A 15,209-nucleotide genomic window follows, 5' to 3' on the forward strand; every position below is an offset into this window, starting at 1 on the left:
ATTTCGTGTGTTTATTCATAAATTTGTTCAGTCCAATTTCTGCATTAATCTGTGGATTTTAAAAATTTAAATAGCTGTATGAAAATTCATATATACATACATATTTTGTCTCAATGCACTCGTTTCCAAATGTATTTGATCCTAAAATATATACTTTTAATTTGATGTCGGTGTGTGTCTTCATTCAAAAACTGTATCATTAAATTTAGAGGTGTAAAATCTGAAGAATTACATTCTGATCTGTATATAATTCTAAGAGGTGCAAATTAGGTTAGTTCACTTAAATATACAAACCAAGCAAAATTATCCTCCATCCCTAATGTTTACTTGGATTTTCAAAAAGCTTTCAACAAAGTCCCTCTCCAAGGCACTTAAGTAAATGTAGCAGTCATGGGATAAAAGGGCAGGTCTTCTTAGACATCAGTAATTGGTTAAAGAACAGTAAGCAAAGATTTAAGACTCAATGGACACTTCTCACAGTGAAGGGATGTAGGAAGAAGCGTGATCCCCAAGGACCAGCATTTTTAACTTGTTTGTAAGTGGCGTAGAGGAGGGAGTGTCAACCTTTTGGGGCCCATGGGCCCATTTGCAAACCAGATAAACTATTGTGGCCACCACAAACTATTATATTGCCAACAATATAATGCATCTTTCATGCTTATTTTCAGCAGAGGGAGGGGACTGTTGGGCACCAGAAAACAACCCCTGACCTAGAGCTAGGATGAGCAAGAGGGCAATTCAGTGTAAGTGTAAATTGATGCACAATGGTGCAAAAAATCCTAATTTCACATATACACTGTTGGATTCTGAGCTGATGGTGATTGGTAAGGAAAAGATTATGAACATCTCAATGAAAACACTGTGCATGACAACTTGTGTATGACAAAAGGGATTGAAAACTTGCTAATATCACAATATCTGTATAAAAAATATTTAACACAACATATTTGGAATACTGTGAACAATTTTGTTTGCCAGATCTCAGAAAGGATATTACAGAACTGAAAATGGCAACCAATTCTGGTGAGAGGAATGAAGCAACTCCTTTATGCAGAAACTGCTGGGGCTTTTTAGTTGGGGGGGGGGGCGACAAGAAAGGAGTTAAAATTATGCAGGATGTGCAGAAAGCAAATAGAGAGACCATTGATAGGGTCATCCAATGGGCGATTCTGGGCAGAAAAAGTAAGTACTTCTTCACACAGAACTTAATAAATGTATTAAATTTGCTATGGCAATGGCCACCAACTTAGATGGTTTTAAAGGGGTACTGGACAAATTCATGGAGGATAAAGTCTTCAATGGCTACTAGCAACAATAGCCATATACTGCCTCCAGGGCTGGAGTCACTATGCCTCTGAATGCCAGTTGCTGGGAAGCAACTATGGGAGAGGGCTATTGTCTTAAGCTCTTCAGTTTATGCGCTTCCAACAAAAACATGGTTGGTCACTCTGGGAACAGAATGCTGGATGAGATGGGCCTCTGGTCTACTCCAACAGGGCTCTTACGCCTTTATGACTAAGGCAACGCAGTGGATTCAATGAAAGATGACTCAAGATGTCTCTGTTCATTTATGTAGGCAAGTGAAAACTCGAAAATGAAATGGTTGCTAAGTGAGTTCTTACATCTCAAAGCAGGTGGAAAGGAGACAAAAAAAATAGAAAAATCTTGATAAAGGGAAATCTATAATAACACTAGGCTAACAAATGGGATTGCTATCAGGATTCTTGAGCTAATTTATGTGAATTTTTTTGAGCACTCTAAGTGCTATATAAATGCTAGATATTATCATTAAAGTATTTATAGCATACTAGCTTAAGAAAGTTAATGTCATTGCATAATGATCCACTATTATGGTAGGTTATTCTAACATCTAAAATTCATTAAATGGGATTTATGGCTCTACATAGTACTGAATTATTACTGTAATAAATCCCATGCTACAGACTAACAAATTAATCATACTGAGTCATTTTCAAAGTGAAATGTATCTGGTCTGCATGGTTTTGCCTGGCCCAGGCCTAAGCATGACTTACTAACCATATATTTATAGAATATGATACAAAATAAATACCAACATGTTTGCACATTTTTTGGATGTGTGTGTGTGTGTGTATTTCTTCGTCTCCTACCTAAGGCTCAATGGACATTCAGCTGAATTTCATTCCACCTGAGAAAATTTACCTGTGGCAAGATTTGTATTATTTTTGGATGCTGTGATGTTGATATATTAATGGTACAACAATTATGCTGTTGTATATTAACAGTAAATCCTTGTATATCATTTTATATTTCAAGCCAGCATGCATTAATTAGTTTCAAGTGCTAGTGAGACCCACCTCTCATTAAGTCATGTAGAAAGGTTTTGAATCGTGGGCCTAATTTTAAAGATCAGTTCTCATGCATTCCAGTTCAAGGTGCTAAAAAAGGGAAGATGCTGCAATTTAATCATAACACCACCTAGGTGACATCTGTACTAGGCAGGATACTACTGTTATTTTGCTGTCTAGTTGCTGTTGCTAAGAATGACGAAGTAGCGAAATTACATTTTCCCATTATTATTTCCAGACACACACTGGCAATGGTTTGTTGACTCTAATAAAGCTTCAGACAAAGCTGTCAGCAGAGGAAATGGCAGAAGGAGAGCAAAGAACAACCACCACCACAATAAATAAATTTGAAGTCTGGGTGATAGGTTGTGCATTTTTCGATAAAATTTAATGTGAGTTTTTCAGAATCTATCATACAGCCACAGCTAAATTCCAGATAGATAAGTGCATTCTATCAAGTCACGGTACTCAAGAAGTTGACAAACATAAACATATTATGAAGGATTAAAGAGACAAAAGACTTACCTGCTATAGTATTGAGAAACATCAAATACTCAAAGTTTGAAATCTCCCTTCGTTGCCAGCGCTGAGTCATATTGGAAGATTTATACAGTTGACGGGGAGTGGCCAGAGAAATCCGTCTAGGAATTAAATTTAAAGAACACATTCTAATAGTTGTTTCTATATTGCAAACTTATTAGCATTTTATAACTCAGAATTATGTATTCTTTTTCACACCGTTGTTGAAAAAGACTTAGTTGTTATTAGAACATATAGAATACATGCTAACAGGAACACCAGATGTAAACACTGGATTCACAATCCAATCCAATATAATTATAGTAGTACTTTCATGAATCTTTTAAAATTTAATTGAACTTGTATGAGAGTAGCTGTGCGGAACTGCAATCAGACAATGGACTGGATGAGAGCCAACAAACTGAAGCTCAATCCAGGTAAATCAGGGGCACTGCTAGTGGGTAGTTCCCTACACTAGTTTACCTGATGGGGTTATGCTCCATTTGAAGGGGTGGGTACGTGGTTTGGGGGATACTTCTGGATCCATTGCTGTCGCTTGGGGGTCAGGGAGCCTCAGTGGTATAGAATGCCTTCCATCAGCTGCACCCCTATCTGGACAAGGATAGCCTGTGCCGTCTGTGCTCTGGTAATTCTAGGCTAGATTATTGCAACATGCTATATGTTGGGTTGCCTGTCAAGATGGTTCAGAAACTTGAGTTGTTGCAGCCAGGTAGCTCACGGGGGCAAGATGGTTTGAGTATATTTCACCGATCCTGGCCCAACTGCATTGGCTGCCAATTAGTTACTGCACACAATTCAAAGGGCTGGTATTAAATGCCTCAGGATCGCAATACTTCAAAAACCACCTTTCTCCATATGAACCTACTTGGATCATCGTCTGAGGCCTTTCTTGGTGTGCCTCCTTTAAGAGAGGTCTGGATTGTGGCTACATGAGAATGGGTCTTTTCTGTGATAACTTCCTACTTGTGGAATGCTCTCTGCAGGGAAGCTTGCCTGGCACATTCATATATTTAGGTGCCAGGAGAAAACATTTCTCTTTTACCAGGCCTTTGGCTGTATGGCCTATAAATGGTTTTTTTTTGGGGGGGGGAGGTTACTGGTTTTTATTGTTCTTGTTTTTATTGTGTATTTTGTGTTCTCGTTTTCTATTTTTATGTTGTGATCTTCGGATGAAGGGTGGTATACAAATTTAAATAAATAGTCGTAGTAGTTCCTGCTTAAAATCTCACTTGTACCATGAATTCACTCAGTGGTCTTCAGCAAGCCCCTCTCTTTCAGCTTTATTGGTCTCATCTGCTGGATAGGGGTTCATATTAACTAACCTTATAGAATTGTTATAAGGACTGTTATATATTTGGTATAAAAGAACCCGCAGAAATCATATATGCAATATAATTAACATTGTATGATACAGAATGGTGGAGTAGAAAAATTTGTTCCACTTTTGTTCCAACATTTTGGAAATGTTGGAATATTTTATTTCACTCACAGTATTAGTACAATCTACTTATTTTTAGGCATTACTTGGATCCTTTAAGGGCTTTTATTTTTGGATGCTACCTTCTGATTTGACAGAATATGATGCAAAACAAATCTCTTCTGATAGCTTCCTACTGGTAAGATAGCTGAAGAAAATCACGGAGTGTGAATTACTGTGGCAGAGTTAAATAAATTATGCACAGTAAATTGGTTCCATGCCCTTATGTTTCAAATAACGTAGGAAGGACACACTACTGTGGTGTTTTCTAAATCTGCCCAGCTTTGATCAAGTCACATTACCTTTTGGATATCCTACCGCAAATGTGTATATGGAAATGTTACTTTTGTTTATTGGAAAACAGCAACATCTCAACAGACCAAGGAAGCAATATTCCCTAAGCACTTGTGTGTCAGCATGACTAGTAAGCATTTCAGTAGGAGATGGGAGAGCGTTGGTTGGTGAACTGTGTCCTATGAGGCTGGGGGTTAACAAAATCTTCTAAATAACCAGTATCCCTACCATCGTGAGCATCTTTATCATGTTTATGACATTTTTAACATAAGTAAAATCCTTACATACATTTTCCTGTGCTTTTAGCATTAAACGCCAGTGAACAGGCATCCCTACATAAAAATCTAATTTATGCACAAAGGGATAGAGAGTCTCTGACCTGTAACAGTAGAGTAGGCAACATTTTTAAAAAATCAAAACAGTGAAAGATCCACACACTATTTAAACAATAATTTTCCTGTAAGTGGAACAGACTAAAATACAATGATGGGAAGGTGGAATTTTCTAATTATACTTTTAAAAGAATGTATATCACAAGTAATTTAGGCTGCAATTGTAAACATACTTTCCTGTGAGTCGCCAATGAAGTCAGTGGGACGGAATAAACATTTATAGAATAGCACTGTTAAAAACTAATCTGTTAATTCCATCTTCATGACGATTCCAGAACACCTGGCAGTAACCTGTTTAACAATTATGATTCCTGTCTGAACAGGAAGCGATCTGAGAGTGAATGGACATGACACCCACAAATGATTTTACTTGAAAGTAATGCAATGTTTCCGTGACTATGATCACTTACGCATGATAGATACTCCACATAATCGAGCTTTCATGCATTATCATCGCATGACAATCTTGTGTGAATCTACTCTGAAGTTACCACAAAAGAAAACAGGAAATAAGATATATCATGATACCTAGCTTGTGGCAAGCCATAGCTGGTTCCTACTCCAACACGAGGTAAGCTGTACACAACCTTTTTGACTGTTGCTTGGTCAGGAAAATTGAACATTACGGAAGCTGTTGGACAACCAGAATTGAGATGTTAGGAACTGACTAATGTGCAAACAGACGTTTCTGTGTACAACACCTCATGATATCTCACGAAAAAATTACATTTATTTATAAGTAAAAGTATTACTATACAGCCCACTCACATACAATATCAAGCTGCCGCAACAGATAAAATATGATAAAATGATTCAAAATAGTCACAAGAATGACTTGCTCATAATCATAAGCAACTGAATAGGTCTGTTGGCATGCAGAGTCTGGTGTTATTCAAATAAATAAATAAATAAACAAACAAACAAACAAACAAACAAACAAACAAGCAAGCATGCGTTAATAAATCTATATGATAATGTATATTTATTTATTAAACTATTTTTAGCCCAACTAAAAATCTCAGGGTGCAAGTAATATTTTACACATAGTATAAAATAACAGTTACACTGCTGTACATAAGATCACAACCAATCAGTAAATCTCATCAAACTGGGAAGCCCAATATCAACTACAGTTTGCATGACCGAAAGGCCTGCATAAACAGGCAGCTCTTAACTTGGTGAGAAAAGAAGACCACTGATGGTGTCAGCTGAATCTCTGAGGGCAGAGTGTTATGCAGCTGGGACTCCACAGCCATGAAGCCATCTCTTTCATCTCCATATTGATATATAGTTACCAAAGAAGGGAGGTGAGAAAAGGTCATTGGCTGTAACTTTATCCTTCTATGAAACCAAGGCACTTTAAAGGACCCTTCTCAGATTCCTACATAGAAAGGTAGGCAGATCTACACTGTGCATCAAGGTCCTATCTTGCAGAAAACCATACTCAGGAAGAAAGGTGCACATCCACCTATTCAGTCCTGTAGCACACTGAACAGAATGCTCATTGCTTACTTTAAAAATTCACCAGAACTGCTGTTTGTTCATACTAATTACATTGCTTTAATATTGTGGTGATTAACACAGCTTTTTACATCTAAAATACATACTTGGATCCTTTGAAAAGTGACACTTGTTTTACATAATTGCTTATTTGGGCGTAAAAGTTAATTCCTGGAGTGTTATTTCCTGGTGTACATATACACCACCCATTCTATAACACAATGGACAGACAATTTTCTCCTCCGATTTATAACTAATAGTCTCCATATTTTGGACTCAGTTGTGGGGGAACACAATATCAGCTTTGTATTACACAAGAACATTCCAGTAATTTCAGTGATGTTTGCAGGTCATTTCCTGGAAAATTCACTGTGCTCAAATGAATGGTTAATTGTTATGTTTACTTTTTTTGCAATACACAGATTTTATGCTATCAACAAATTCATCAGATGGCAAAGTTACACTCTCAGCTGCTTAAGATTCATTATCTTTTGAAGTCTAATAATTTTAAAGCATTATGTTGTTGTTTAAGTAATATAGTGTGAGGACATAAGAAGGGCCTGCTGGATCAGGCCAATGGACCATTTAGTCCAGCAACCTGTTCTCACAGTGGTCAATTATACACCTATGGGAAACCCACAAGCCATTACCTGAGAGGAACAGCACTCTATCCACTAGCAAGTCTCAGTATCTGGTATTCGGGGCATACTGCCTCTGACAGCAGAGTAGAACATAGCCATTGTTCTACTCATAGCTGTTGATAAAGCATATCATGTGGCCTATCAGAGATATATCAGGTAGGATCCGAATTTCACCTTCTATGGATGGAAATGCTCCTTCCCATAGCCAATATTTGCTAACAAATAAAAACATAATTACTTTGATAACCTGAAGTCAATCACATTTGTTGTTAATATTTTGTTCATGAACTGCACCAAATATTTGATCTAAAAACTGAGTAAAATTCAGAATATGAGCCATCCCGCTACAGCAGCTGGGGCTCAGTGAAGCCTTCTCTTTCCCACTGTCCCATGCATTGGCTGTCTACTCATAGACATGTATGGATCATTACTTCTGCCTGGAAACAAAAAGTGAGAAACTAAATATCATTTCTGGATGCACATTTTCAGATCTGGTAGGTTTTGTTAGTTTTTAAACAGATGTACAAATACTTTATTCAAAACATGCAGTGAACATACTTCTGTTTGCCATGAACACCTCCAAGGCTGTATTCTGAAGAAGGTAACGTCTTGAGAAAACAGCTCGAATTTCGCTGAACATCCATTTTCCATGAAGGCCTTCTGTATAAGCAAGAACCTACAAAAGAAAAAGAACACTTTTTGACTTGTGATTTTGGTGCTACTAATAAAAACCAACTTATGCTTAAGTATTATTTTTTTCCTGTATCTTGAAGAATTCTTTTTATGTGATATGATGCCATTCCTCCCTGTTTGCTGGGCAATGTCACACTTTAAAAAGATCACCTCCTGCCAAATCTGGCGACCCTATGAATCATCAGCCACCTATTCTAAGGGAACTGAGATGAAAGAAAACCCCTGAGAAAATCCTGTTACTGAAGGAAATGTTGGTCAAATGAAAGCAAAGGGAAGTTCAGAGAAAGCAAAATTGTCTCAAGTTATTTGTCGGTGAAGTAACCAACCAGAATTTTTTTCTTGGGTTCCAGTCCTCCAACAGGTATCATGCCTCTATTAATGACAAATCTGGGTTTGAGAAACCAGACAAGAGGAAAATACAAAAATGCAACATGTGGACAAATATTTCAGTTCCGCACTTTTACAATGACAATGGCAATAGCAGGAAATTTTATCATAGCAACATGCTGGTTTTTAAGGTGACCACAAGCTAGAAGGAGATACCTGAAAGCAAAAAGATTTGTTACTACCAAAAGACTTGACAATAGTATTATCATCACCTTTTAAGCTTCTTTTTTGGCCTTCCACTTTTGGGAACTGATTAATGACCTGATTTGATTTCTTAGGCTGCAATTCTTAGGCTGCAAAGTACGGTATATCACCTAGGAAGTGAATGTCAATGACCTCTGTGGAACTTAATTCAGAGTAAATATACTGCACATTTGGGTTAAAATGTATGGCTGTTCACATCTAATGAATATTTGGATAGAGTTGCATTCTTATTTAGAGTCTAAAGTCTGTTTTAGACAGCAAACTTCCATGAATGATTTATTTATTTATTTATTTTTGGTTCTCTGTCATGGAATGAATTACGGTAATAATTCTAGTTGGCTAAAAAGCAAAGAAAAAAGTGCACAGCTTAGATGCACAGGTTTAAAGAACAGTGGGAATACAAGGACACCTTATTTGAGTCGATGAATAGGTACGATCCCATCAGTTATTGCTCATATACTATAGCTATCCGTGAATCATGTTGTAGAACATACCTTGTACTAAAGACTCCAAGTAATTAAGAATTTGCTAGGTGTATTCTAATGATTAATTATATTCACTATTTGATCAATGCAGCTTACTCCAGAACGAACTTTACCAGCTAAACATTGAATCAGTAGATCATGCAAGGCCTTTGTCTATCAGATTAAGGAGATTTTTAGCATCAGATGTCTTCTTCTGTGTACATAATTACACACATATCAAGTCACCTTACAATATACCTTGATAGACATTTAGTTTTCTTTGATATATGATACTAAATAGCATAAATCTTTATGCAAAATGTGAGGTAATCTAAAACTATAACTCCTCGATTTATACCAGTTTCTGTTTAGGGTATTTTTTGTTAACGCTAAGCATTCAATGTCCTAGAAGAAATTAGAGACGTCGGTGGATTTAAGATGTTAAAAATGTATATCTAGGATCATATGATGTTCTGTATGTCACAGAAGCTGCAGCCAGATACCCTTAAATGTTCACCTGGTTGCTATACATAAGCACCAAAATTTGGAGTTATGCTAGAATTGGACCTTTCTTAACATGTAATGTTGTCCACGCAAGTTAATGAAACATATTTAAAATCTGTGGAGAAATAAACTAGAAATATTAATAATAAAGAAACCTTAGAATACAAACAATGAAAAATCCTGAGAATACAAACAGGGACATATATTCTCTCTCTCTTTATGAAACTGTGTGAAATACCTATTTTTCTGTCATAAAGGGAAACATTCACATGAAAGGAAAACAAGTAGGTAGAATGTGACAGTATGCATAAATATACATGGGCAAACCATATTCATTTGTTTAAGTCAGGGAAACAATATATATTTATGTTTCTTTATGCAAGGGAAAAGGTTTAGCTTGGAGGTAAAATCATACATTATTACATAGCAGCTCAGGATCTGATTGTCTTACTTCGGGTCTGGATGAAATTCCCCATAGGTCAGATTTATAGGGACGCTTGCTTTTGTTTTCTGCTCTCTCCAGCATGCTATGGCAGTATTCAGCCCATGGACTGTTTTCTTCATATAGTCATATTTGGAGAAGATATTGTAGGTCACCAAGTTCAAATTTCTGCTTGATGCAAGAAATCCAGCCTTTGGTTGAATGACAAAGGAGAGCCTATTTCTCCCCATGCTAATTAATTGCATAGTTAAACTCATCTTACTACTCTGAAATTTTCTCTAATGCCGAATAAAAATCTACTCTCCTGTAACTTAATTACATCTACTCCTCTGGGGCAGCATAGGACAAGGCTTCTTCCACGTAAGAAACCTTCACATCTTTGAAGACTGCTATTATATTCCTCCAGTCCTTGGTCTTCTCCAGGCTAAACATACCCAGTTCCTTTAACCTTTCCTCATTGGGCTCCCCCCTGTTAAAGGTAAAGGGACCCCTGACCATTAGGTCCAGTCGTGGACGACTCTGGGGTTGCAGCGCTCATCTTGCTTTACTGGCCGAGGGAGCCGGCGTACAGCTTCCGGGTCATGTGGCCAGCATGTCTAAGCCGCTTTTGGCGAACCAGAGCAATGCACGGAAACACCGTTTACCTTCCTGCTGGAGTGGTACCTATTTATCTACTTGTACTTTGACGTGCTTTTGAACTGCTAGGTTGGCAGGAGCAGGGACCGAGCAACGGGAGCTCACCCCATCGCGAGGATTCAAACCGCCGACCTTCTGATCAGCAAGTCCTAGGCTCTGTGGTTTAATCCACAGCGCCACCCGCGTTCCTTATCCCCCCTGTTAAGCCTACCCTAAAATGGATAGTCTCATGCAGTCTCTGCAGAAGACTCCCAAGTAGACACTCCTACTGGTGCAATGATCAAGTACGTAATCTGGGAGTATTCCTTGATTCAACCATGTCATTGGATGCCCAAGTAGCCTCAGTGGCAAGAAGTGTCTTTTTCCAGGCAAGGCTTTACAAGTCATGCCCAGACTGAAACCCATGGAGAAGGCTGCTGCTTAATTTGAGCGCAAATAGCGCCTTCATTTTAGTGGTCATTTTTATTGTACCGCTATTGCTGTTGGAATATAATTTTATTCTCCAGAATGCTGCCACAAGAGGGCAGAGCAAACTTCAAACCTCAGGAACTGGAGGAGGAGCCAGAAACATCCCCCAATGAATTATAACCTTGTACTAATTTACACAGTTTATGTGCATGCGCTTGTCTTCATGCACGCAGACATCCCAACCCAGGTGCTAAGCTATAACAGTTCTGTAGCCAAAAGAAGGTGACAGAAAACGTGATGGAGGTATCAGCATGCTTGGGGGAGCTCCAAGGTTTGCAGAAGAAAGGAAAAAATCTAACTGACAATCAGCTTCTCCCAATAAGTGGCACAGGAGGATTGAGAATGCTGAAAGGTTGGGTGGGGGGAAACTGAAAATCGTGGGGTAGGGGAAATACAGTGGAAAGTCTTCGGCGGTTCGAATCCCCATGACGGGGTGAGCTCCCATTGTTCCGTCCCAGCTCCTGCCCACCTAGCAGTTTGAAAGCATGTCAAAGTGCAAGTAGATGAATGGGTACCACTCTGGCGGGAAAGTAAACGGCATTTCCGTGCACTGGTTCACCAGAAGTGGCTTAGTCATGCTGGCCACATGAACTGGAAGCTGACTGCAGACAAACGCCAGCTCCCTCGGCCCATAGAGCGAGATGAGCACACAACCCCAGAATCGTCCACGACTGGACCTAACGGTCAGGGGTACCTTTACCTTTTAACATCAAACAACACAACACCGTTGTTAAATAACGTATTGCCCTTGTTTGCCATTCTAAATCTTCCGAGGGCTAAGGTGATCTACCAATGTGAATAAGTGGTATGGTAGGTCTTTTTTCATTTGTACTTGCATCTGAGTATCCCACCACACAGACACAGAAAAAACAGAGTGCCATCCTAGCCAGAGTGCCTTGTTTCCCATTTTCCTCTAATGTGGCTTCTGACACACTTGTGTGCTCTCCATAACGTGAGCTTACGACTGAGCGTGCTAGGAGTGGTTAGAAAGTTAAGATCCAAGAATTGAAGCAGCCACATTCGGAGTCCTTTGGGTCTTCTCTCACGGCCATAATTAATACTAGTAATGGAATCGTTTCGCCCAAGGCAATGAAATAAAAACTGATCCTAGAACTATAAGTGAATCCTTCCAATGTTTGTGATCTGTTAAAGAGCTTGCATTCCCTCCTCTCCGCCTATTATTAGCCAGCATCCATCTCATTGCTGATTGCCATTCCCCTGTGGCTCTTTTCTGGCCATACCCTGTTGGCAAACATAAGGGTATTGTGTGCATATGGCTAAAGATGGCTCTCTTATCTGACACACATATCCTCAAATAAGCTAGTATCCACATACCCACAGGGTGGGGGAGGGGGATGTGCAAGTCCCAAGCTAAAAATAATTGTAATGTCTAATCTTTAACTTTTTAGCATCAGGCTAGGTTGCTTTCACAGCAGCCTTCTAGAGAAAATCCAACACACGCCAGATGACAATTGCAAACTAATCCCTTTCCTGCTTTCGATTTCTTTTTATGAACTGCAAAAGCAAGGTCCAAGAGACAGCCTCTGATGCACCTCAAGTCCAGTACATGCCTTTCAAACCTAATCAAGAGGGTGTAAAAATGTATATGGAAAGATGAAAGTGTCTTTGCCTTTGTAACATATGGCAAAAAAGCAGGAAAAGGCTGAAAGAGATGTTCCATAGGGGAAGGTTAAGTCTGATGCTAATGCTTATTTAAAATGGTGACAGTCTGGAGTAGTGAAGCCTTGCTGGGCTGCTTTAATTTCTCTCTGGAATAGCTTTCTCCCAACCTTCTGCAGCACATCAAAGTCTCTGGAGCTCAATTAAAATTGGATTATATTGAAATGCTCTGTCTATGGGACTGTGTGCTCACTAACACTTTTCTTTCGGTAATACTGCAGATGACAGTTGCCCATCCCAATTTAAACAGTTGTCATAGAGACCACAAACTAAAGCAGCAGTAACTAACAATACAAAGGAAAGGTAAGTGCTCGGATTTCTATGAATGAAGGGGTTGGCTTTCAGCTGCATTGGATATACCACAAGCCCTTAAATGCAGCTAACATAAAAGGCTGTAATATGCCAAGCAGCTTGGCAGAGAGAAGCAAAGTAAACGATTCAAGTAAAGAATTTCATTTGCGCCTAGATAGCAACCCTGTAATTAGACAAGCATTTTGTATGTGGCTATTCTTCCACTACTTAAAATATCCAAAATTAATAGACTCTCTCTAAGGATCAGTACTGAAGGTGGGATATAGACAATAGCCAGCAGTCAGTAAATTGAAGAAGTTAATAATTACTTTCTAATTACCAGTTTAACATAATTGGAGTAATTACTAGGCACAGTAAGGGATTATTCTGTTATTTAATAAAAACAGAAAACTTTGTTTCCATGTGAATATGTGAAATGGGGAGCACCTTCATGCAATTCCATGAAAATTGAAATATAAACAGAGATTAGACTTCTTTGTATCATTTTATTAGTAAGATGTCCACTGAGAAAACAGAGGCTTATTTTATATGAGATTATATCCTGAGCTATTCCATAGACTCAAGTCAGATAATCATGTTATTCAACACAATGTTCATGATGTACAATGTAAATATAAAACATTTTAAAATAACCCATCTAAATGGGTATGTGATCAGACCTAAATAGATTTTAATTTAAAATCTTGCTTAATGTTATTATATTGCTTCAAAGATTGTCGACATTTTATATATAAAAAAATCCCTGTTCTGGCACTTTTCAAAAAAGCAAAATACTGTTATGAAGACAGCTTATATTTCTGGCAGCCATGCAGAGCAATACATTTGACAGCATAGATTGCAAGTAATGATATCATGTTCTCATGTAAATGGCATGTTTCTGGCACCATAAAAACTCACGACTTTTCTTGTAATTGGCTTACTCAGAGTCCCAAGGTTTTCTTCCCCTTGTCATTGTGCTGATCACCATGGAAATGAACAATTACTGTTAGTTTACTGTATGGCTCTATTTTTCTTTAAAGCCCTGGGTAAGCATGCTCCGTGCTCTCTTGGGGGAGACTGTGTTAGGATTTTGAAGCAGCAACAAGGCAGAGAGCACAAAGTGCAGGCCAAAGGGGAGGGAAGCAAAAATGTGTCAGAAAATCTAAAAAGTGCACAGATCAAAATTTGTCAAAACAAGGACTAGGTTTAAACCAACAAGAAAGGCCCCTACAGCTTGAGCCTTGACAAAGCATGGCCTATTTTATTTATTTTATTTTATTTTAAGCCCAGCTGTAGAAAACACCATCTAATGAACCTGTCTGGGGCTGCTGTCCCCATCCTGTCAGGCATGTCAGGAAATGACAAGCACTGGGGACAGGCCGCCGCCAGTCATAGACAGGCCTGCCAGCTGGAGAGTTCAGCCCCAATCTAATCACACCACCAGAAAATAACTTTTCATGCTTTCAGTCTGAAAAGATGGGCTCAAGAAAAGGGTGGGTGGGGGAAGACTGAAACAATGCCATTTGCTTCAATTGCATATTGTTCTCCAGAAAGAAATTTTAAAAGAACTTATCAGCAAATGCATTCATGCTAATTAATATTAACAGAGCATTGAATTGGCCACAGAGGCTGACCAATAACAGACCATATTTATCATACTGCTATATCTTGTCTATGGATTCTATGCTAATGAAAATGGAAGCCCAGCATTTTCCATTGTGTTTTAAAATTAGCTCTCTTGAAGAAAAAAATAAGTACTGTTAATAATTTATTGTGATGTCCCACACTGTTTTTACAGGGTTGCTTTTTGAGTGCTTGGCACCTACAGATCCATTCATTGCACTGAAGAAGACCACCTCCACCCTACTTTAGGGAAGCTTCCCTAGGGCAAGTAAAAGTGTTGTCTTGGGAAGAAAGAAAAACAATCTGTTTCTCGGAGGTCATTAACAATCCTATAATCTGCAAGGCTATATATGCAAAAATCAGTAACCTTCTTATTCTTAAGCAGTGCAACGCAATAGAAGGACACTAAAATATGTTCTGTTTTTGTTCTGTTGTTTTTTTTAAAAAAGCTTCCTAGGACAAAAGTCATAATGGTGTATAATTGTTCTGCACCAGAAAAAGCTGCTATCAAGTAGCGGCTTTACAAACACTTCTAAAGTAGTTAAGAAAGTATGTTTCAGGAATTTGGGGCCTATCCTATCCAATAGTCAAATACTAAATGTTACAAGAATAACAATCACCGTGCTAAAGATATATAAGCTTCAAC

The 15,209-nt window shown here is 38.4% G+C and overlaps 1 protein-coding gene across 7 annotated transcripts in view; it reads right to left on the minus strand.

Annotated features, from left to right (window-relative positions):
- Positions 1-15,209, minus strand: part of NBEA (neurobeachin) — a 356,767-nt gene that overhangs the window by 79,942 nt on the left and 261,616 nt on the right. For all 7 annotated transcript variants that reach the window (XM_083498846.1, XM_083498847.1, XM_083498848.1 and 4 more), the window contains 3 exons: positions 7,730-7,847; positions 5,559-5,661; positions 2,853-2,968 (listed from right to left, as the gene is read on the minus strand). In XM_083498846.1, the coding sequence (XP_083354972.1) occupies positions 2,853-2,968; positions 5,559-5,661; positions 7,730-7,847 (337 nt within the window). The remainder of the gene's footprint in view (positions 1-2,852; positions 2,969-5,558; positions 5,662-7,729; positions 7,848-15,209) is intronic.

The sequence above is a fragment of the Podarcis liolepis genome (assembly GCF_965112155.1).
Source record: "Podarcis liolepis genome assembly, chromosome: 4".
In the NCBI taxonomy this organism is placed as follows: Eukaryota; Metazoa; Chordata; class Lepidosauria; order Squamata; family Lacertidae; genus Podarcis; species Podarcis liolepis.